Consider the following 24406-nt stretch of genomic DNA (forward strand, 5'->3'; position numbering starts at 1 on the left):
AAGAAAACAAAACACCTTGATTTCTAATTCAAAAGGCGAGTACCATGCTCAGTAGAGATTACATGTAAGTGTACAGTATGTTTTAAGGCACCACAGAGAGCATCAAAGCCCACTCCCATCTCTAATAAAGAAAATATAAAGTAGACATAGAAAGCGCAGTGCGCAATGTAAAACTTAGTGTTGCAGCATATTTTTATTATTTATTTTCGGATGCTGCCTGCTCCATTGCTTTCAATGGGGACGACTCAATTCAGCGCGCTGTTGAATAGGGCCGCGCAGCAGTTCCCAGAGCTATTCAATTGACCGCGCTGTGATCTCCCAACTGGAGGATTTCTTCTCGCACCCTCCTGAGGTGTGAGCAGTAATCTGACTAAATTCTGGCCGCGATGATGTTTTCCTTGTTAGCGTGTGCGCTAATAGCATCACGGCTGTCAGTTAAGTCGAAGAATGACAGTTACCGCGGCATAACACCCGGCTAATGGTGCGGTAACCGCCATCTACCGACTAAAGCTGGATACACACTGACAGATACATTGGCCGATCAAATTATCGGCCAATGTATCTGCTGCCCGTCTGCCAGTGTATACCCGCGATATGTCGGTGAACGTCGGCGTTCACCGCCATATCGCATTGGCTGTGCTGCACAGCCGATGGACCGATATGTCTGCAGACCGCCCGTACACACACAGCGGCAGCAGTGAGGAGGGGGGTGAGACCCGCCCACCGGGACCCGAGGGCACAAGCAGATGATGGTCGTTTAGTGTGTATGAACGACCATCATCTGCAGATATATCTGTCAGGTGTGTACCCACCTTATGTGCAGAATGCGATATAGACAATTGAATACTGTAGCTCCGGGAACTCTTTCCCAGTGCTATTCAAATTGCACTCAATTGAATCGCCCCCAATGCAAGTTAAACGTATATAGGTCAGGGGTGTCCAAACTTTGTTCTTTGAGTAACATATTAAGAAAATGACTTTGAACGGAGGGCCGCAAAATGTTTCTCCCAGCTTGCCTTCCAGCAAATCCTGAGATGCTGTATTAATGCGAACAATGGAGTTGTGACTTTGACTGACTGCACGATGTCAGACGAGAAGTCTCATCACCCCTTATGTATTTATATACCAGCCAATAGCCCCCACTTATTATTGTCAGTCATTTATATAAACTGCGCATATTCCGCAGCACTTTACAGGCCATTCACATCAGGGAGCTAATCTACCAGTATATTTTTGGAATGTGGGAGGAAACCAGAGCATCCGGGGAAAACCCCAAGCAAGTATGTGGAGAATATACAAACTCCACACAGGTAGGGCAATGGAGGGAATTGAACCCAAGACCTCAGTTCTGTGAGGTAGTAATGCTAACCATTACACCAATCGTACTGCCACGGTAATGTCTTACCTCTCCAGGATATGTCTCCAGTCCATCTAATTTTGGAAGCGTCTCCTATAGTCTGTCAGTCTGCTGCCACTATGACTCCCCTGCAGCTGTAGAGAGGGAAGGACCGGCAGTGACGTCGCCGGCACTCGCTGCTGCACAAAGCATTTATGTACCGCCTGAGTCTGGAAAGAAGAGCTCTGAGCCCCAGCGGAATCCCAGACAGGGCGAGGGCCAGACTTTAGCAGCGGGTTGGCCTGAATATGGCCCACGGACTGTAGTTTGGCAACCCTTGATATAACGATCACTGGAGTTTAAACTTCTGTTGTTGCAAAGTTAAGGCAAAGAATCCAGGAAACAAACTGATTTTCATTCTCGGGTAAATGCCGATAAATTTCCAATTAATGAGTCTTACTGGCAAACCCAAATCGGCAGTATTAGGGGACACTGGAGTATACACGGCGTTACAGTTTTAGATTACTGCCTGAGGGAGCCAGGTGCTTGTTGGGCTGTTTCCAGCCCTTTTTATTTTATTTAACTTTTTATTTTGTTTTCTTCTGAATGATCTTCACTGGCAGACTGAATGCTGCTGCAGTCTACCTGCACCGCTGGAACGTGGAAGCCCCCGGAAGGGACCTGCCACAGCTTACTGAGGCTAGTGTCCAAGTCCCTGGCCACAAGGTCACCGGACCCTGTGTGCCCCCCGTCACTGGATTGCTAGGTAGCAGTAGGTATAACCCACCACCCTTGTCTAGCAAGGGTGGTGGGCAGGTTAGGTGTGTGTTCCCCAGCCTGTTAGACTTTCACCACCTGCTCTCAGCGCTGCGGCAGGACAGGGCAGTAACTGGAACTTCGTGTATACTCCAGTGTCCCCTATGGAATTGGAGAAAGGAATTTATCGGTAAGTAACAAAATCCTATTTTTGACATTCCTTGAAACAGTTTGTTTATTTCATTGTTTGATACATATTCACAATTGTGGGTTAGAGAGAGTGTCTTGCAGATTCTCATAGATATGTAATGCCTTGTACAAATTGAATGATTTATGACACAGGTCACAGCGGGCATACAGATGTGGATGATCCTGTTCAATGTGACCGTACACATTCGGCAACTGGCCCGATGCTGCAGTGTTTGCTCTCCCGGAACCACCCCATGCCCAGTAATAATCAGATTGGACTATTATTGGACATGTTGGTAATTGTTTGGAAGATGAGCACAGATGTCCCCTGTTGGCCCGAGTTTGTTGTCTGGTTCTGGCCACACAATTAGGCCCATACAACACTGAATATAAGGGGCATATGTTGCATGTGAGAACAGAATAAATAGTTGTCTTTTAATTCATTTGGGAGCGTCCTATATATTTACTTAATCTTTCAAATTATTATCACTTCAATTGCAGAACAAAAGAATGCCTGTAGCTGCTTTTAAAATCACATTTACAATGTTTTTTTTAGCTGCTATATTTTTGTTTTTTTCTACTTATGTGTAGTACTTTCACCTCCTCAAATTGTTCCCCAGTCATTCCATTTTTTCTATTTATGTATAGTACTTTCACCTCCTCAAATTGTTCCCCAGTCATTCCATTTTTTCTATTTATGTATAGTACTTTCACCTCCTCAAATTGTTCCCCAGTCAGTCCATTATCTTCCATAACAAAAGGCTGTCTGCGTTCCAGGTTACAAATCCATTTAACACCATCAGCGGGAGACTGATTGTGCGAACATTTTTAAAACCACTTACCTGAACCATATGTTTCTTACATGGAGCTCCACAGTCACTTATTCTGTCTAATAATTTAAACTAAGCTTAAAAAAAACTAAAGCAAACTAAAATAATATTTAATAAACCAATAAAAAAAAAAATCAATTTTTTATTTTTTTATTTATAATATGGCTACTCAATTTGATCACAATATTAATGTTTCATATTTGTCAATATAATAATGGATGTAATGGTGTTCTTTAAGGTTAGAATTTAATTATTTTTTTAAGCCAGTTTGTCTTTTTCTTTTAAGCTTTTGTTAGCAACTTATTGTGAATTGCTATTTAGCCTGTCACTTGTCAGATCATTGCTCAAATTTAGTACAGAGAAAGCTGTGTGGGGTTTTAATAAGCAGTGACTGACTAATCCCCCACACATGGGAGGTGTTGGGCTTCTTTGTATCTAAAAATCATACTGTTGAGGTAATTCTGCCCTCCAGAATTGCTTGATAACTTATAGTAGTATTTGAAAACTATTTGACATGCATTTGTGTAATTGTATTGGTCATTTGTGTTTTGTATAGACTCTATGTGGGTATTAAATTCCCAATATCAACGCCATGTGCCGGAATGGCACATCGTGGTCTACTTCACCACAAGTTTTTGGTTTTGCTGACCTCGCATGTTTTCCGTCGCATCTCTGTTGGCTGCGAGGAAAAACTTGCGATGTTACTGATTGGCCGATATCGTCAGCGCACTTCCCGCAGAATTGAATCCCCCCCCCCCCCCTTCTTTTATAAGCTTTATGACATAGGGAGGGAAATATATAAAACCTTCTAAAAAGTGGTACAGTTGCAGTAGCCATCAATCCGTTTTTATAGCTAGCTGTTACCAAGTACATTGTATAAAATGATAGGTGCTGATTGGTTGCTATGGACAACTCCACTTTTTTAATCTTTAGATCCTTTGATACCCCGTCGTCTCTAAACTTATTATTTAAAGAAAAACCAGTAAAAAAAAAAAAAATCCAGAAGGTTATAGATCAAATGTACAAGCCAGAAAATTGTCTGTAGGTTTTCTTTGTTTACCGATGCAATATTGAAAGCTGTTGGTATTATTTGGGCTGTACAAAAAAAAAAAAAAAAATGATGAAAATGCAGCTTATACATTCACAAAAAAAAGATGGTGTCACTGACGTATGATGCGATTGTGTGTGTGGAGAACAGGTACATGATCTATGAATGTTTGGATGGACACGAATGGCCCAAATGTGACATCTCTTGTGAAAACGTCTGATTTCTATATATATTTTCCCTACTGCAATGTTTCTGTCCGTGAGTAAAATAATCGCATATAACAGAAGTACGCTAACATTGGGGTCTTGGCGAATGATGAACTATGCCGTGGAAAGAGAGAAAGTACCAACCACTCAGCATGCATCGTGCCGCTATGCCGCTAGAATTCTTTCTGCTTCGCGTCTTTACCAAAGAGTAGCAGAAAGCCGTACCGATGAGGTGTATTAATACCTCCTTTGCCGGAGTGGGGAAGTGGAAACTCCCCTCCGGAGATCTCTGCCATAGCACACGGCGCATCTTCCTAGTGCTGACGCGCTGTGTTTCCCTCCCCAGCCGGCTCCATTGGACTTGCGCGAGATCTCGCAAGCATCGAAAAATCTTGCGTGCAGCAGCGACAGTGCTGTCCCTGCTGTGGTGATAGGTGAACAACCGCTGCAGCTGTCGGAACATACATTGCGTGGCACATTTGCATGCTATCTTGTAGACCGCAATGCAGATAATGACAAGGGCACTATGCTGTCATTTACCACCCAACCCCACAATAATACATGGGGGAGAAGCGGTATCAGCGTACATAACTTGCATTGATACCACTCCCCCCACATATCGCTCCTTCATACATCTCCCCTAAAGCCTGTAAAGTGACAGGTGCTGATTGGCTGGTAGTTTATCTCTCTACTTGATCTCGCTACAAGGCTTAGTACTTCTCCCTTTAGAACACTAATGTAGCAGACTGGAAGGACCTTTGGTTAATATGGAGACTGTGATGACATGTAGTGATTTTATGCCTGTTGTGTTCTCCTCCTCAGTTTGGGAACACCTGCTACTGCAACTCTGTCCTACAAGCACTTTATTTCTGCCGTCCTTTCCGGGAAAAAGTTCTCTCCTACAAAAGCCAACCTAGAAAGAAGGAGAATCTCCTAACCTGCTTAGCTGATCTCTTCCACAGCATAGCCACACAAAAGAAGAAGGTCGGCGTGATCCCTCCAAAGAAGTTTATTACCCGGTTACGCAAAGAAAATGGTAAATAATATTATATAAGAGTACACTTATGCACCAAACAATCACAATCCTGGGTATCTGAACGAGGGGAGGGGAAATGGAGCAGCTCACCCTCCCCCCCCAAAAAAAACTTGTGAAATGAGCGGCGGTGGCGGATAGTCAGGGGCTGTGCTTTATACCAATAGGCCGCACGGCCCTACACCGCATGGAGGAGGTGTAATGTGCGGTCTTTTAAGTTGAAACACTGCATACTACACATCCTCCTCCGTGTGGTGCAGGGGCCGTGCAGGTTATTGCTATAAAGCACAGCCCCTGACCATCCACAACCGCCACTAAGGTAAGAGAGGGAGGAAGGGGGGGGGGTGAGTTCACCGGAACGATTTTCTGTTGTCTCCCCCAACATAAAATCATTCTGACGCCCCTATTACTAATAAAAATATAAACCTATAGGGGGCAAGTTCTGTGCTGGGGCTTTGGGTGACATACTGGTAAAACACAATCCCTTCAATTAGAAATGGTTTTGCAGCATAACATGTAATGTGCGAGCTGTGTAAAGAGAATTTGTATTTGGGAGAAGTAAATGCCCACAAATCTGTGTTCATCTGTAATAAAGCGGAGTGAGCTGGCGTGGATTGCTATACACCCGTGATAATCATGTTTGGTTTGCTAAGTGTGTATGTACTGCAGCTGGCATTGTTGGGGTTTTGTATTGTAATGAGGTTTAGTAAACGTGATATTGAAGAGAAGCCTGTTTGCTAAATATATAAACAGATGCTTTTTGTATGTGCTGTAGCTGAATGAGTAAGCCCACAGGAAATGTGTTACTGGCATCGTGCAGGATTTCTTTGTATGGCTCTAAGCATTTTGTTGAATGAGCAGCAATGATTTCATTTAAGAGCATTGATACCGTTTGAAAGTAAATGTCTTAGTTTTTTTTTCCCCCTAGAAATACATACATGTGTTTTAAGAGCATAGCGTTATAAATTGTGCAGAGTTTCGGGCAACTCACTTGATGAACTCTGTGTTAATAAGCTGGGTACACACTTCAACGAAGTAGCAAACAATGCGATAGTCATTGAAATTCCAGTAATTCCAGAACACACAATATTGAGCATATACACTATATGCAATCTTCTGAGCGACGGCACGATATATATTGCATAGGGAGATTGTATTTAATTACTCTTTTCTTCTGTACACGCTGGACCTGAATCAGACCCGCTCGCTAGATGCGGGAACTCGCTCCCAGCGTATGGTAACTCAGCTAAGTGACGTCACGGCAGCTGCTCGCACGGCAAAGCATAAGCACGCCCACTTTGTTTTGGCGAGCGATCACTGTGTTTATAGACGCCCACCAGCCTGTCTTTAGCCGCCCACTAGTGTACGTCATCTCAAGGAAGTATATACAACCATCGGTACATTGGGAACCATCGGTTGACTGTACCCTACCACAAGCACTGCGAGCAGTTCAGTGTATAAACCAGCCAGGTGACATGTACTATGACGCTGCCTGAAAATTATGCACGCCTCTGAAACGGCGTTGAAACACTCTGGCATGCTTGCGTCCGCAACGCCACTCCCCCCGTTACTACTGCCCTGCCCCTGTAACCACCCACAAACGGCCTCTCCTGTCACTCATTCCACTGGGCTGCCATGGCAGGGCGAGCGAGCACATTCCAATCGCTCGTACTAGTTTGCACACGCGCACTGCCAACTACACGCATGCGCACATTAGTGAACATCGTCTGCAACGAGCAACCGCTTGCTAGCGAGCGGGTCTGAATCAGGCCCTCTATGCAATCATTGTGTGTAGATCAATGGGAAACGGAGGAAAGATTGTACAAATATATTGCATGGTAGTGCGAACACCCTACATGTGCTTCGTCCCATCTGACGTGCAGCACACGAGACGTTACGCTGCGGTGTGTAAAAGACTAATTGTATAATGCCTGTAGCTAGCAAATCGCACACTGATTTCTCTACAGTGTGGAATAACAAACATTTGGAACTAGTGCGACCTGCTTACAGCCTAGTACTCTGAACGTTTCCTTGTAATTGTGCCACCTTTTCCTGTCCTTGTTTTACCTTTCCTGGTAAATGAATGAGGTTTCAGAGTGGATCTTAAAATGTAAGATTCATGTTTATAATACAATTATGAGCTTCAAACATGGATTTGGCTGCAGCCACGGCAGAACGGTGATTATCACTGTAATCGGAGCCTGCTGTGGCTCTGCGCTGTACACATCTGTTCCATCTAGCAGGGGCCGCTGAACGCTGCGGTCTCCAGCACACATCATGACGTATAAAAGTAGGTTTTTGTCTGCTATGTACACACAAGAGTTAAATGAAGCTTATTGTAAAATAAATGAAGTCTCAAAATCATTCTTCACTTACCACCATGCTGGGCACACATATCGAATTGGTCCTTCCGTTCACACTGGCAATGAATCACAGGTCAGTAAGCCTTCATACACGAGGTGGCTTTTCTGACGCACACATTACGTTTGCCCGTTATTGGTGACTACATGTCCGTGGGCAATGCAAATGTGTACTCCTACGAAGAAAGTTCTATAACATATATAGCACACACTGCATGGAGTGTACAATGGATGTGACATGCATCAATTATGTGTCCAGCTATCAATGCTCATGTATGTGTTGTCGAAATTGTATTCATTTAATCCGCATTGCTTTAATCTGCATTCACCAAGAGGCGCTCACCACTCGTACTGCACGTAACACAGCCTAAGGTTGGTGCTTGTTGGTAAGAGTCCTAAAGCAGCGTCAAGTCACACACCAGGAATTTGTTGTGATTGCATTAGACACGGAGGAACCTTTCTGAAAACTGTTAATCGGGATTAACACATTGTTACCTATGGTAACTTAAAAATTTTGCATAAATGGGAAAAATTTCCCAAGTTAAGACTTGGGCCATTTAAATGTTATAACTGATTCGTTTTAAAGTTTTTGTGGTTTGCAAACAATCTTAATGACAACCTCTTAACACGTGACTTCTCCAAAGTATAGCACAACGGATGGTCTGCATCCCAGCTTTGCACAAAATGATTCATAAGGTCTATGGCCCTCATTCAGACCCACTCGCGAGCAGCTGTCCGCTCGCAAGTGGGTCGATGGTCCGCACTGCGCATGCGCACGACGGAGGGAGCTCCGTCGTGCGCATGCGCGAGACCCGACGAGCGAAGGACTTTCCTTCGCTCGGAGTGTCTCATCAAAGGGGGCGTGCTGTCGATGTTAACTGACAGCATGCCCCCTTTGGTGGGCGTGTCGGGGGCGTGCCTGCCAAACGGAGGCGTTCCCAAGGGAACGCCTACCGTCTGAAGCTGGCCCCACTGACATCACTAGTGATGTCAGTGGGAGTGATTTTGGCTCTGATAGAGCCAAAATCACTCCAGGCCTTGCGGTTGAAAAACCCAACCGCAGGCTTTTGCTCGCAGTTTCGATGGTCGCGATGGTCATGACCATTGCGACCATCATCCTGCACGCTCGTATATGCTGTGGGTGGTGACCCACAGCTATACGAGCGTCCAGGAGGACGCTTCATATTAATGGTGGTGGGCCCTGATTCAGAGCGAGCGCTCTGGTCAGAGCGTCCGGCTCTGAATCAGGGCCTATATTCTGAGGTTTTGTACTGTGGCCACTTAGCTGCGCCTTCCGCGATGATTTACTATAGATGTAGAGTATGTAGTAACAAGCGTTCTTTTCATTTCAGAACTTTTCGACAACTACATGCAACAGGACGCTCACGAATTTTTAAACTATCTGCTCAATACGATAGCGGATATTTTGCAAGAAGAAAGAAAACAAGAGAAACAAAACGGGCGAATACCCAATGGTAACATTGACAATGAGAACAATAACAGCACGCCAGACCCCACCTGGGTTCACGAGATCTTTCAGGGAACTTTAACTAATGAAACCAGATGTCTTACATGTGAGACGGTAAGCTTTGTCTGTTGTTGCCATTATGGCTTATATTTATTCCTTTTAGTTTTGTGTGTATTTTTTATTCTTTTATTTCTACTTCAGGGTCCATAGGGTATCCACAGGATACCTTGGGGTATAGGTGTGACGTCAGTCGCAGGGCACCAAAGAGTTAAGCTTTCAGCCTCCCAGGATGCACTAGGTCCCCCTCCTATACCCCGCCCCCGGGCCAAGGCACCTCAGTTTAGTTTGGTGCCCGGCCGGAGTCGGATGCACCTGTTGGAGTGGGGGCTAGAAGAGCCCCTGAAGCTTTTTCTTCATGCAGCTGTGGCTGCACATCTGGATGAACAGCATGGACAGTCAGTCCTGACGTCCATGCTGTCTTCCCTACACCCCGCCGGTACCAGAACGCCAGTACTGATCCGGGGATGCTGGTGGGCGTCTGGGGTCACAGCTAGCGGTGACCCCAGATGCTCCGGACCATGGCCGGATTCAAGGGGGACAGAGGTAAGCAGCGGGGTCCCGCGGTGGGTCCCCGCTGACCACATGGTCCTAAGTCCCCAGGCAGGGGGCTCCCTGGGGACTGGCTGCAGCGTGGAGCCAGGCGACCAACCTGCGCTTCCACTACCCCCTGGGACAGCGGACCGCAGCAGAGCGGTAGCGCTGCGGCGTCCCAGGGGTTAAATGCATGCCAGGGGAGCGCGCCTTCCCTGTCTCACAGCCGGCGCCTCCCCCGCTGCACACAGCCCTCTCTGCACTGTGCTGACTGGTCCTGTGTCAGCGCTCCTCCCCCAGGCCAGCTTCTCTCTGCTCCTCGGCGGCCATCTTCTCTGCAACGCATGGTGAACGCTGCTGGAAGTCTGGAAGGAAGCATCGTGGTCTGGGTCCCCCCGCATACCTCTCCTCCGCTGTGGCTCAGGTCTGTGTATGCAGCGCTGTGTCCTACCAGGCCCTGTGTCTGTGTAGTTGAGTGATCAGCGCTGTTAGTGCAGGAATTGTTATTTCTCTGCATTGTATGTGACTGTGCTAGCGCTGCCTGTAACTTTTCTTCTCTAAACTGTCAGCTTTATTACTGTCCCTGTTCTTTCTGCTAAAGCCCTTGCGGTGCGGTGCTGCAGGGTGGTCTCTCGCCTATTAATACTTAATTGGTGAGAGAGGTCACATACGTGGTGCCATCATGTCTGAAAGTGATTTTCCCCTCCGGCTACAGTGTACCACGTGCAAAGTACCGTTAGCGGAGGGGGAGGGTAGCGCGGAGGGCCTTTGCCGGCAGTGCTTGTGCATGGCGCGGCCTATTACGGTTACAGCACCGGTACAGGAGCCGCCCTGGGCTTGTTTCGCTCAGGCGTTAACAGCTTTAGTGGGCCAGTTAGCTCCGCAGCCCGCGTTTACTCCGATGGGTTTGTCCCAGCAGTCTGTGGTGTCGTCACCCATGCAGAGGTTCCCACGACAATTGGTGGTACCCCACAGTCTCCCTATTTCCCCGCTCCCGGGTTCTCAGGAGCCAGCGTGGGTTAACTCCCTGACGAGTTCTGTACAGCACTTGTCGGATGTGTTGCAAGGGGAGTCTGTGATGCGGCCTCATAAAAGGCCGGTGGCGTCTCTGTCCGCTCCTTATGAGGATGACGAAGGGACGTCTGATGATGGGGAGATTCTGGATCCTTACCATCAGGAACCTCTCCATACTAAGGACGCTGATGCTAAGTCCAAAGTACATATTCCTGGACTTATTCGGGCGGTCCGCACAGCCTTGGTGATTGAGGACGAAGTTCCCCCAGCGGCTAAATCTAAGTATGCCTTTTTCAAAGATGTGAAGGGCGATGCCACAGTCTTTCCTCTTTCGGGTCAGTTGGTGGGCCATTTAGAGGAGGCGTGGAAACAACCTGGCAAAAGATACCAGCCGCAGAGACGCCTGGCGGTGGCTTATCCGTTCGCGGATAATTATTTTGCTAAGTGGGAATCCCCTCCACAGGTGGATTCTCACGTGACCCGTCTTGTCCGTAGTGCCACATTGCCGATGCCATCCATGTCCTCCCTTAAGGATGCTACGGACCGCAAGGTAGAAATCTGCCTGAAGTCCGCTTATTCCCTTGCAGGGGGGGCAGCACGGCCGGCTATGGCCATTTGCTGGGTTGCCAGAGCGATGGAGCGCTGGGCGGATTCATTAGAGGCTTCTTTTGAATCCGACTGTCCGGCCGAACAGGCGGAGTTGATTGGCAATCTCCGTGATTCGGCCACCTACATCAACGAGGCGGCTCTAGACATTAGTACTCTGGTGTCTAGAATTTCTTCAGCAGCGGTAGCTGCTCGTCGCACCTTGTGGCTGCGATCCTGGAAGGCGGACGCAGATTCCAAGAAAGGTCTGGAAGCGTTGCCGTTTACCGGAGAAGTTCTCTTCGGTCCGGATCTGGATAAGATTGTGGCCATGCTGGCGGCAGCCAAATCTGCTTGTCTCCCGTCGGCCGCTGCTCCTTCTGGTTCTGGACCATCGTCCTTTCGGTCATCTAGGGCCCAGGGCAGGCCCAAACCACAGTCGTTTCCTCGACAGGCTGGCCCTAAGAAATCGGTCAAGCCCCGGAAACAGGCATGGAGTACCAGACGTCCGGCCCCCAAGCCAGATGACAAGCCTGCGGCCTGACGGCCCGGGTCTCCCCTTGGGGGATCCCAGGGTGGGAGGCCGCCTGCTGCAGTTCTCCCGGTGTTGGTCGTTCACTACGACAGACACTTGGGTTCTGGAGGTGGTTTCCCACGGGTACGCCCTCTCCTTCCGGCACAGACCCCCAGCTCGATTCTTCACCACGGGTCTACCATCAGACCGGAACAAGGCTACGGAGCTGCGGAAGGTATTGCACACTATGCTCCAGGCTGGAGTTATAGTGCCTGTTCCATTCTCCCAGAGGGGCCAGGGTTTCTATTCAAATCTATTTTTGGTACAGAAACCCAATGGGTCATATCGTCCGATTCTCAACCTCAAAGCACTCAACAAGTCTTTGCGGGTCCCGAAGTTTCGGATGGAGACCCTACGGTCCATCATTCTGGCGCTGGAACCTGGGGACTACATGGTGTCATTGGACATACAGGACGCTTACCTGCATGTCCCTATTCTTTTGCGCCATCAAGAGTTCCTTCGGTTTGCAATCCGCAGCGACCACTTCCAGTTTCGGGCGTTACCTTTTGGCCTGGCGACAGCACCACGTGTTTTCACCAAGGTGATGGCGGTCATGGCGGCTTCTCTGCGGCTGCAAGGAGTCCGCATGTTGCCGTACTTGGACGACCTGTTATTGGTGGTAGGATCTCCAGAGCTCCTGTTACACCACTTGGACCTGACCATTGCACTGCTGCAACGGCACGGCTGGCTAATCAACTGGCAGAAGTCCACTCTAATCCCGTCTCGGAGGATTCTGCATCTTGGAGCCTTATTGGACTCGGGACAGCAAAGGATCTTCGTGACGGAGGACAAGATCTCTGCTTTACAGTCAAGGGTGCGCAGTTGTCTGCACAGCCGCCGGGTGTCCTTACACTCGGCGATGAGGTTACTGGGCTCCATGGTGTCGGTGTTAGACATGGTGGAATACGCCCAGTTTCACTCCAGACCTCTGCAGCACCTGATCCTGTCCAAGTGGAACGGGCTGCCTCAGTCTCTGAAGTTCCAGACGATTGTGCTCACCCCGGAGGTTCGCCTGTCCCTTGCGTGGTGGTTAAAGACGACCCACCTCAACAAGGGACGTCCGTTCTGGGTTCCAAATTGGGTCCTGTTGACAACGGACGCCAGTCTTCGGGGCTGGGGAGCAGTTTCGGGTCCACACTTGTTCCAGGGCAAGTTCACGCCGACAGAAGCGGAGCTTCCAATAAATATCTTGGAACTCCGTGCGGTCTTCAATGCTCTCCTGCAGGCACAGCGGTTTCTCCAGGGTCACCCGGTGCAGTTCCAGTCGGACAACGCTACCACCGTGGCCTACATAAACAGGCAAGGAGGAACTCGCAGTCGGGCGGCTCTCGTAGAGGTCTCTCGGATCCTGGTTTGGGCGGAGCGCAATCTTCCGCCCATATCAGCGGTCTTCATCCCGGCAGTGCTAAATTGGGAGGCGGACTTTCTAAGTCGCCAGGACGTTCATCCAGGGGAATGGTCCCTGCACCCGGACGTTTTTCAACTACTGGTGGACAGGTGGGGTCTTCCAGAAATCGACCTCATGGCGTCCCGGCACAACAACAAGTTGCCGGTGTACGGGTCTCGCACAAGAGACGAAGGGTCGTCTCTGGTGGATGCTCTGTCCGTCCGGTGGACGTTCCGGTTCGCATACCTGTTCCCTCCGGTCTCCCTTCTTCCACGGGTAATCCGGAAATTCAAACAGGAAGGAGGGACGCTCCTGTTGATAGCTCCCGCGTGGCCCAGACGGCACTGGTTCTCAGACCTTCAGGGTCTGTCCGTGGACAGTCCTCTGCGGTTGCCGCTACGACCGGACCTTCTGTCTCAGGGTCCTTGCCTTCACCCGGACCTGACTCGGCTGTCTTTGACGGCGTTGCTATTGAGACGGCCATGCTGAGGTCCCGGGGGTTTTCCAGCTCTGTGGTGCGTACCATGTTACGAGCTCGGAAACCGTCTTCCGCGAGGATATACCATCGCGTGTGGCATACGTTCTTCCGGTGGTGTCGACCGAGAGGTTATGCACCGCGGGAGTTTCGTCTGTCTCGGATTCTCGCCTTCCTGCAAGCGGGACTAGATCATGGGCTTCGCCTTGCTTCTATGAAGGTACAGGTTTCGGCCCTATCTGTCTGGTTTCACCGTAGGATTGCTACAATCCCGGATGTGCGCACCTTTATGCAAGGTGTTCTCCGTATTCAGCCGCCCTTTGTTCCACCTGTGGCGCCTTGGGATTTGGCTGTGGTCCTGAGGGCTCTCCAAGGACCGCCGTTTGAACCACTGGGCTCAGTGGATATTAAATGGCTAACAGCTAAGACTGTTTTCCTTCTGGCCGTTGCTTCAGCCAGACGTGTTTCTGAGTTAGGGGCTCTTTCTTGTAGACCCCCTTTCTTGGTTTTTCATGGGAACAGGGCAGTGCTCCGCACTCGGCCCGAGTTTCTTCCCAAAGTTGTTTCCCAGTTTCATGTTAACGAGGAAATAGTTGTTCCGGCCTTTAACTCACCGGGTCTTTTCCGTGGGTGAGGCCTCTTTGGATGTTGTGCGGGCCTTAAGGACTTATGTTGACCGCACTTCTTCGTTTAGGAAGTCGGATGCTTTGTTTGTCCTCTATGGCTTCCGTAAAAAGGGTTGGCCTGCTTCAAAGCAAACTTTGGCAGCCTGGATCCGTATGGCTATTTCTGAAGCTTATCTTCATGAAGGCCAACCGGTCCCTCCTTCTCTGAAGGCTCATTCCACTAGGTCTGTGGGTCCTTCGTGGGCAGCTCGACGTGGTGCCTCGGCAGTTCAGATCTGCAAGGCTGCTACGTGGTCTTCTGTCCATACCTTCGTGAGGTATTACAGGTTTGACACCTTCGCCTCTCAGGATGCTTCCTTCGGGCGGCGGATTCTCCTTTCTGCACAGGAGCGTCCCCACCCTTAAAGGATACTGCTTTGGGACATCCCCAAGGTATCCTGTGGATACCCTATGGACCCTGAAGTAGAAATAAGAACTTACCCTTGTTATCTCTATTTCTACGAAGTCCATAGGGTTCCACAGGACTCCCGCCCTGTCGCACCTGTGCTGCAGATGGGCTTTGCTCTGGTCACCGGTTTTCCGTCTCCCTCTGGTGAGAATGTGATTCTTGTATGTGTCCAGATCTTTGTTCTCTCTCTTCCTTCTCCTCCTCCGGCCTATGGCTTGGTAACTAACTGAGGTGCCTTGGCCCGGGGGCGGGGTATAGGAGGGGGACCTAGTGCATCCTGGGAGGCTGAAAGCTTAACTCTTTGGTGCCCTGCGACTGACGTCACACCTATACCCCAAGGTATCCTGTGGAACCCTATGGACTTCGTAGAAATAGAGATAACAAGGGTAAGTTCTTACCATATCTCATATTTTTTCCTCCTATTTCTGAGCTTTAGCAGTCCTATACAATTTTTAAAATACAGATTAGGTTTTTGTTGTTTTTTTATTAGACTTTTAATGCATTTCCTAGTGCATGTGATTAGGAAATCTAACGGAAGTGTTTATACTTCATTAAATCTGCTCACCATGGGGTCTCATCATAGTAGACTGCTCCGTTTCATAGCAGAGAGCACAAAGTACACCTGATTAGACAGTAGGCACGTCCGTCCTAGCTGCAGCACAAACCCCAAAGTGAGCGTACAGTGGTTTCAGCTCCCGTAGCCTGACCAAGAGGAGCAACCATCGAGTCCATCTGTTGCAATGGTGATGCCAGCCTGTGACGTCGGTCGCAGTGCTGAGATCGCAAATGCAGCAAGGAGATGTCTGACGCCTCCTTCTGCATTTGCATCTTAGATGGACGAATTTGCACAGCTGCTTGTGTGCGGCTCTGCAAATCCATCCATCCCTGAATCGGGCCCTGAACTTGCTGCCAGTTCAAAACATAATTATCACAGGACATTTTTTTTTTTTTGTATTCGTTTATTAAACAAAGTTAGCAATACAATAAATGTAAAGATTGTCATAGTGTAAAGTATAGGTATAAAGTAAAAAAAAATCAAACAATCACAAACATTTGTCTGACAGAAATAAAATAGATCGCTTAAGAGATGGAATGTGAACCTAAGGGGAGAGAGAGAAAAGAAGAAGTAAAAAAAAAAAAGATGAGTGGGGATACTCGGTGAGTTATGACTATTTGCGAAACGGGTATGGTTGGTTAGGGGAAGAGGCCAACAAAAGTTGGCACTTGATTACATTCGGAAAGGGGGAGGATAAGGGCTTAATCAGAGAGGAAAAGGGAAAATTAGATGGGAGCGAGTCGGGAGAAAAGACATGGAAAAAGGAGAGAAGAAGACAAACTTATATACATGTTTATAGTCGTCAAGGGGAGAGTCAGGATGAAGCTAACCGAGGCCTGAGAGAGGTGAGTTTTGATAGGTATAACATTGGTTCCATATGGCATGGAACTTCCTGACATTATTGTTTCGTAGACTGGTGACGTATTCCATTTTTGCTATGAACCAGATTCTATTCAGAAGCTCCTGGCGGCTGGGAGTGCATGGAACTTTCTAGTTACAGGCAATTTGGTATTTGGCTGAGCAGGAGATATGAAGAACTAGTTTATTAGAAATGTTAGGAGCGGATTCAATCGGAGCACAAAGCAGGAGAATAGCTGGGGTGGGAGATATCGGGATGGAGGTAATTTGGGATAGTAGGTCTCTGATCATATTCCAAAATTGGACAATTAAAGGGCAGGTCCACCAGGTGTGGAAAAATGTTCCCAGTTGGCCACAACCTCTCCAGCAGGAACTGGAGGAGCTGAGGTAGATCTGATGTAGACGTTGTGGTACTAGGTACCATCTGGTATACACCTTATAGGAATTTTCACTGATGGCCACACCGATAGAGCATTTTGAGATGGCCTGGCATATGGCATCCCAAGCCTCCTCCCCGAGGGAGAGGCCAGGATCTAATTCCCAAGCCTGTTTGTGCTTTTCAAGCAGGGGAGGCTCTAATGTCAATATGTAGTGATAGAGGTGCAAGATAGCCCCCTTGTCATTAGGCCTGTAGATGCATAATCTCCCAAGAGGTGTGGGACTGAGATGGGAGCGGGCGGGGGAGGTAGAGGTGGCAAAATGGCGGTTTTGTAGGTATTGATAGTGGAGCTTATTGGGGATTCTATGCTTGTCCTGGATGTCCACGAAGGACCAAGGGAAAAACGCTTCAACTATATGGTGGAGCCTTGTGATGCCCGCTGATATCCAGGGACAGGCCATTATATGAGAGAGACCTGGGGGGAATGCATGGTTATTCCAAATAGGGGTTAGCGGGGAAGGTAGTGATGAAAGATTTAGTTTTTTGTTGAGCGAATCCCAATTACTAAGTGTCAGTGCTATAGTGGGGGATAGAAAAACAGATCTAGGTCTATGTTTACAGGGCAGCCAGGGTAGATAAGAGACTGAATGTACGTCTACCAGATCGCTTTCCAAATCGACCCACCTCTTGGTATGGCGAGGTGAATGCCAAGCGGTCATCTGACTCAGCCGGGACGCCTTATAATAGCGGTGAAGAATGGGCAACCCCAGACCCCCTTCACAGGAACGCTTGGTGAGTATATCTCGGCGAATCCAGGGTTTTTGGTAATTCCAAATAAATTTACATAGTGTGGTTTGAAAGGTATTGAGAATGGGAGAAGGAACAGGAATAGCAAGTGTTTTGAAGAGGTATAACAACTTGGGGAGACTGTTCATTTTTATGGCGGTGATGCGGCCCACCCATGAGAGAAAATATGTTTGCCAATGTTGCAGATCCCTTTGGATTGATCTGATGAGGGGAGGGTAGTTAATTTTATATAGGGATCCATAGGATTTAGTAAGGTATACCCCTAGGTACTTAAGGGAGTCTCTCTTTTCCAAACGTAATTGAAGTTTGACTGCAGTAACGACCTCATATTGCCAGGTAAATGAAGAGGAAGAGCTTCGGATTTGGTATGGTTAATTTTGTAACCAGATAGCGTGCCATATATAGCAAGTTCCCGAAACAGATTGGGAAGAGATGTGAGTGGTTTTGTCAGCGTGAAGAGTATGACGTCCACAAAGAGGGAGATAGTGTATTGAGACTGCTTAACCTTTACTCCACTGATGTCGGGATTGGCTCGTATACGCGTAGCAAGTGGTTCAATAATAAGGGCGAATATAAGGGGCGACAAAGGGCATCACTGTCTGGTCCCGTTGGATATTGAAAAGGAGTCAGAAAACAAACCTCCTGCTGAGACAGCAGCAGAGGGGTTGAGGTAGATGGCTTGGATAGCTTGTAGGAACTTTCCCCTAAACCCTAATTGGTTCAGTGCTTGGAATAGAAAAGGCCAGGAAACCCTATCAAAGGCCTTCTCAGCATCCAGAGCAAGCACCAGAGAAGGAAGTTTGTGAATATTGATATAGTTAACTAAATCGATTGTGCGTCTAGTGCTTGTCTTGACGGGACAAAGCCCACCTGGTCCGGGTGGGTTCAGTCTCTTTGCAAATACTTTATCGAAAAGTTTTAGATCAGATTTGAGTAATGAAATGGAACGGTAATTAGACACTTTAAGGGGATCTTTATTGGGCTTCTGGATGACGGTTATAGTAGCTTTAGTCGTGTCTGGGTGAAATGAGGAGCCTTCTAGGATGCAATTGAAAGCCACAGTTAGATGGGGTATCAGGGAGGTTTGAAAAGCTTTGTAATAGGACATTGGGAGTACATCAGGGCCGGGTGCCTTTTGAAGAATTTTGTGTTTTGAGGGCCGAGACAATTTCTTCTGCCGAGATAGGGTCATTTGAAGCAGTAGAGGTTGTGACATCGATTTGGGGGAGATTACTGGAAGCCAAGTAGTACGCAAATGAGGGGTCCGCATTAGTGTTTGTGGATGGAGGGAGGTTGTAGAGGTGTACGTAATTTTAAATAGGGAGTTAATAGTAATTGGATTAGAGTGACTAGTACCACGATCGTCTTTTAATGCTGGGATAGCGGTCCTGGCTTTCCGGGTTTTCAATCTATTGGCTAGGAGGGAGTCCGCTTTGTTGCTTTTTTCATAGAACGTTTGATTGAGCCAGCGTGGGGCTTGCTCAGTCTTTTCAGCGTGAAGGGCATTGAGGGCTGTCCTGGCAGATGTCAGTTGGGTATATAAAGAACAGGAGGGCTTGCATTTATGTGCGGTTTCAAGGCGGTGTACCTCTTCAGTCAAGGATGTTGTTTGGGACCTACGTTCTTTATTTCTAAGCATAACTAATAATGTACCCGCAGATAACCGCTTTATGCGCCTCCCACTCGAGGGGTTACTGTTTAAAGAGAAGTAGTCCTCGAGGCCAGATCTCATCTTTTCCTGAAATTTTGGGATGGTGAGTAAAGTTTTGTTTAAACGCCACGAGGGTCGTGAGGGCGGGACATCAAAAAAATCGAAGGACGCGGGTAGATGGAGTGGTCAGATCAGGAGTCTGAAACAATAGAGCAATCGACGAGGTGTTTGGAAGCTGATTTGCAACACAGTATAAGATCAATCCTAGAGTAAGACTGATGGGGTATCGAGAAAAAAGTAATGTCCCTGGACGAGGGGTTGAGAGCTCCCCAAGTATCGAATAGACCCGATTTGCGGAGGTGTTTGTTTAGAGAGCGAGTTATTTGATAGGATCGTGCACCGTTAGGGGCAGGACCTTTGTCGAGTTCGTAATTAAGGACTGCATTGAAGTCTCCCCCAACAATGAGATGACTACCCATCCTATATTTGTTTATTTTGGAAAAGACAGAATTGAAAAATGGCGATTGACCTGAGTTGGGTGCATATACATTAGCGATTGTTCATTCTAGGTTGCCTAATTTGCCTGCTAAAATAATATACCTCCCGTCTGAGTCTGTATATGCGCGTGCAGGGAGAAAGGTATTTTGCTGTTGATCAGTATCGCCACTCCATTGTGTTGGGATTGCTAGAAGAGTAGAACGCTGTGGGGAAACGATTATAATGTAGTGAGGGGTGTGATTGCATTTTAAAGTGGGTTTTCTGAATCTGGACAATCCCAGCCTTGAGGCCTTGGATGGATGGAAAAAGCGAAGAACGCTTTTGAGGGGTATTTAAACCCTTAGCCTTAAGGGAAGCAAAGGTCAGTGACATTTGGGTAAATTGCAATAAACAGCTTGGGTGAAAATATAGATAAGAAATCCCCGACTCATTAGGGGACGGAAGCGAAGGTGGAAAAACGGAAAGAGAGAAAAGACGAAACAAAACAGAAGAACAAAAAAAAGAGAATGGGGGGGAATCAAGAGCGTTAAAGATAAAGGGGAGGGAACTGGGTGGGAATTCCCTGTGTCCGGCAGAGGAAAAAACACACGAAATTCAGGACTATACAGTCCAGAAAGGTGGATAGTAGGGTGGATAGTCCGGACCACCGTGGGGGGGAACTAGTTAGAATGGATTATAAGGCAAATAATTACTTAAGGAGGATGGTACAAAGTTTGTACGAAAGAGGAGAGTTAGAGTGTCGGAGAGCCGTGGCCATCCAATTGTGGTTGTGCAGTAAGAAAGGTTTAAATGAGAAGATTTAATAAGCTTTGCAGAGGAGTCACTGGGGTTTGTTAGGAGAGGGGGGGGAGAGAAAGGAGGAAACAAAAGGGCCCAGGTGGGGTTGTAATTGTCACATATCAATAGCATGTAAAAATATAGCTAAACATATAACTTGCATAAACAGTCAAATATAGTTAAACATATAACTTGCGTGAACAGTCTGAAGAGGTTCGTTGGGGGTTTCTAGAAAGGTGATAAGAGCAGGCCAGAACTACACACATGAAACTCACGCGTGACCATTTGATGGGCATAACGTTCCAGTGGCCCCCAAGGAAGCATAAATTGCTAAAGATGCGGCTACTTAAAATGAAAATAGATCCAAATTGTAATACATCAGTAAAATAATAAAAACAGTTGTATCGGTAAGTATCAAAATACAGAATAACATGACTAGTAGAAAAAGGATATGTATTGGCCGTCTGTGTGGGGATTCAAGGCCAGAAAAAGAGTCCAGTGACAGGGGGGGAAATCATTCCATACCACAGAGTTGGGAGCTTCTCAAAAAAGGGTCTAAATATCGTAGATAGGCCCAAGAGGGAAAAAGAGGCGATATGTCTCCTTGATTGCTTTATATGTTCTCTGACACAGTTGGTGGAGGGCCTGAATCTCTAGGTGGGAGAGAAAGTCTTTGCCTTCGTTAGGATCTGTAACGATGATCGTTTTACCGTTTAAGTCGACTATTAGTTTGAAGGGGAAACCCCATTGATAAAGGATACCCCGCACCCGCAGTGCTCTTGTCAGGTCTTGGAGTTGTAATGGGAGCTAGGTCTTGGAAGAATTGCAATTTGATATTGTCATATAGAATGTGGGGCTTTCCACGTGTCTGGGTCAAAGACTCTTTATCTTTGAAGCTGAGGAAGTGCATGACTACATCCCTTGGGGGTTTGCCATCTCTGAGTTTGGGCCTAAGGGCTCGATGGGCCCTTTCCAGGGGCAGTTGCTGAGGGCTTAGATCAGGGAGAACGAAGGAGAACACTTTGTGGAGCTAAGACTCTAGATTATCTGGGGATACCAATTCTGGGAAGTTACGAATGCAGAGATTGTTTCTTTTTTCTCGGTTCTCCAGGTCCTCATTTTTAGTGTGGAGATCGGCAAGGTCCTGAACTATGTGATCAATGTTCCTATGGATCTCATTTTGGGATATTTGGAAGGCGTCTTGACGGGATTCTAGTTTAGAGGTTCTGGTAGATAGTGAGGAGAGATCTGATTTGATGGCCGAAACTGCTTTATCCGGCTTGGATTCTAGAGAATCATTGAGGTCTGTGATAAGGGATCACAGAGCCATAATGTCGCAAGATGCTTTTAAGAAATGTGGCTATCTGGATTCACTACTATTGAATGCTTATAAAGAGGTGCTAGATATGGATAGGGATGTTCTTTTAAACAAGAAATCTAATAAACAAAGAAGACAGATTGAAGACATTATTGAAAATAGAGAAACAGCTTTTATTTGTAAGTATAATAATAGCTTTAGAGAAATTAAAACGATTATCTCACGGAATTATCGCCTGTTGAGGCAAGACAATGTGTTGAAGGATATCCTTCCGACGAAACCAGATATAGTTTTTAGAAAAAATAAAACCTTGAAAACTATTTTAGCACCTAGCCACCTTAGGTTACAGAAAAATGTGAATTTGAAGGGATCAGAGTGGCTTATTACTAAACCTTTCGGTTTCTTTAGATGTGGCAGAACACGTTGTACAATGTGTACCCACATCCCTAGACATACAAAAGAAGGGTCTTTGCCTAATAGTGATGAGATATATAAAATCACTTAATTTATAAATTGTGATTCTAATTATATTATTTACATGTTGTTTTGCCCATGTAAGTTATATTATATCGGCAGAACAACAAGATCTTTGAAAATCCGGTTAACGGAGCACTATATAAATATTGTCAATATGAATCTAATACATAGTGTCTCACGTCACTTTGTAGATAAACACTCTAGTAATCCCACACCATTATCGATTATAGGACTGGAACATATCCCTTATTTAGAATGGGGAGGTAATAGATATAATAAGCTCTGTTGCAGAGAAATCTTCTGGATGCTGAAATACAATTCGCTTTTTCCTGATGGCCTCAATGAGGCAATTGAATTAAATGTGGTAACATAATATCTGGATCTCTAGATTATATTTTATTGATTTATTATGTGGTGTGTTTTTTTTGATCATGTGATTACACATAGTCTTATGATCATTTATGAAAATTTCTTCTATTTTGGTACTTTGGAGATTTGTAGTCCCATGTGGATTAATCATGTTGAATATATGTGCCCGATTTATTTAGAAGTGCCGGTTATATGATAGGTTGTAGGTAATCGTGAACTTCGGGTTACATGGAGTTGATCATTGCCGGGGCTTCTGGGACATGTAGTCCCACGTATAATGTTTTCTCCGAGAGTGTGGCTGTTTCATCCAGTGACTTCCGGTCACTTGATGGGATTTACGAGGGTGATGGGATATGGAGTTTTTTGCCTAGTAACACAATGTTAAACTTTGATCATGTGATTACACATAGTCTTATGATCATCTATGAAAATTTCCTCTATTTTAGCACTTTGGGGATATGTAGTCCCATATAGACTAATTGTGTTAAATCTATGTGCCCGATTTATTTATTTAGAAGTGCCGGTTATATGATAAGTTATAGGTAATTATGAACTTCAGGTCACATGGAGTTAATCATTACCGGGGCTTGTGGGACATGTAGTCCCACGTATGTAACGTGTTTACCGAGAGTGTGGCTGGTTTATCTAATGACTTCCGGTCACATAATAGGATTTACGAGGATGATGGGATATGAAGTTTTTTGCCTAGTAACACAATAGATAGAAGCGGCAATGTAATTGCTTTATCCGAATCGGATGAGTATTTTTTAATAATTTAATAATCTATATTTCCTCATCCTCATTAAAAGATTTGATTAAAGAGTTTGCATATTAAGCCATGTTATTATTATTTTTGCTTGTATACTTCCGCGTTCCGACACACTTTCGGGTCGCGTGACTTGTCATGTGATGCGGATGTCTGCCGAGACACGGAGTATTGGAGGTAAATCGGTATTAAACTGATATATTTTTTAATATTGTGATCTGTGACATGTAGGATTCGTATTGTTTGTATTTATTAAACATTGGACAGTTGATTTTAATTAATTTGATTAGTGTTAATGATATTATAGTGATTAATTGATTCACACATGTGCCACTGATTTTTTAATGAAGAACCATATAAATATGCCACTCTGGGTCACTTTTGGATATGCTCCTGAGGAAGCTGGAGGTATTTTGAGCCAGCGAAACGCGTTGAGTTTACAGACCCTGGGATACCCCTTCTCTTTGCTGGTACCACGTATGCTGTGGAATCTTCATCCCTGTTTACTTTGGCACTATCATCATTTTCCGGTGGACTACCACAGCCCTGCAAAATTATCATTATGGCCGCTGTATGCTGCCAAGGACTGTGACATCTTGTGAACTTAACCGGTAATTATATCGCCTAAGGGATATAACATTTCATCTTATCACATCCAGCATCTGATTTTGCTATAATCTAGAGGGAGTATCCATTAAGGACTAATTTACTGCTTCTAACATTTTTCATTATTTTCCATTTTTTAATATTTTGTGGCTACATCAATTATGCATATGTGTTCTTCTACATATATATGATGTTTTTCTAGGATCATTGTGTAATTGTTTTTTATAAGGATATCAACTGTCCATTGATATATATTTTTAATTACTTATATTAGCGCTGGTATTTCTTCCTTTTTTTGTACTACTTATTTCTAGGGGCTTACATCCCGTTTATGCCAGCAGCTCTCTGACAGCGCTCGGTATTTGTGTTTTTATATATATATATATATATCTGACTTTAGGTATTTGAATGCTTTTGC

The 24406-nt window shown here is 46.2% G+C and overlaps 1 protein-coding gene across 1 annotated transcript in view; it reads left to right on the forward strand.

Annotated features, from left to right (window-relative positions):
- Positions 1-24406, forward strand: part of USP12 (ubiquitin specific peptidase 12) — a 118761-nt gene that overhangs the window by 57342 nt on the left and 37013 nt on the right. Inside the window, exons 3-4 of the mRNA XM_088460280.1 lie at positions 5188-5401; positions 9111-9340. Coding sequence (XP_088316406.1) covers positions 5188-5401; positions 9111-9340 — 444 coding nt within the window. The remainder of the gene's footprint in view (positions 1-5187; positions 5402-9110; positions 9341-24406) is intronic.

Source organism: Taudactylus pleione, unplaced genomic scaffold (genome assembly GCF_031769625.1).
Source record: "Taudactylus pleione unplaced genomic scaffold, aTauple2 ptg000043l, whole genome shotgun sequence".
NCBI lineage: Eukaryota > Metazoa > Chordata > Amphibia > Anura > Myobatrachidae > Taudactylus > Taudactylus pleione.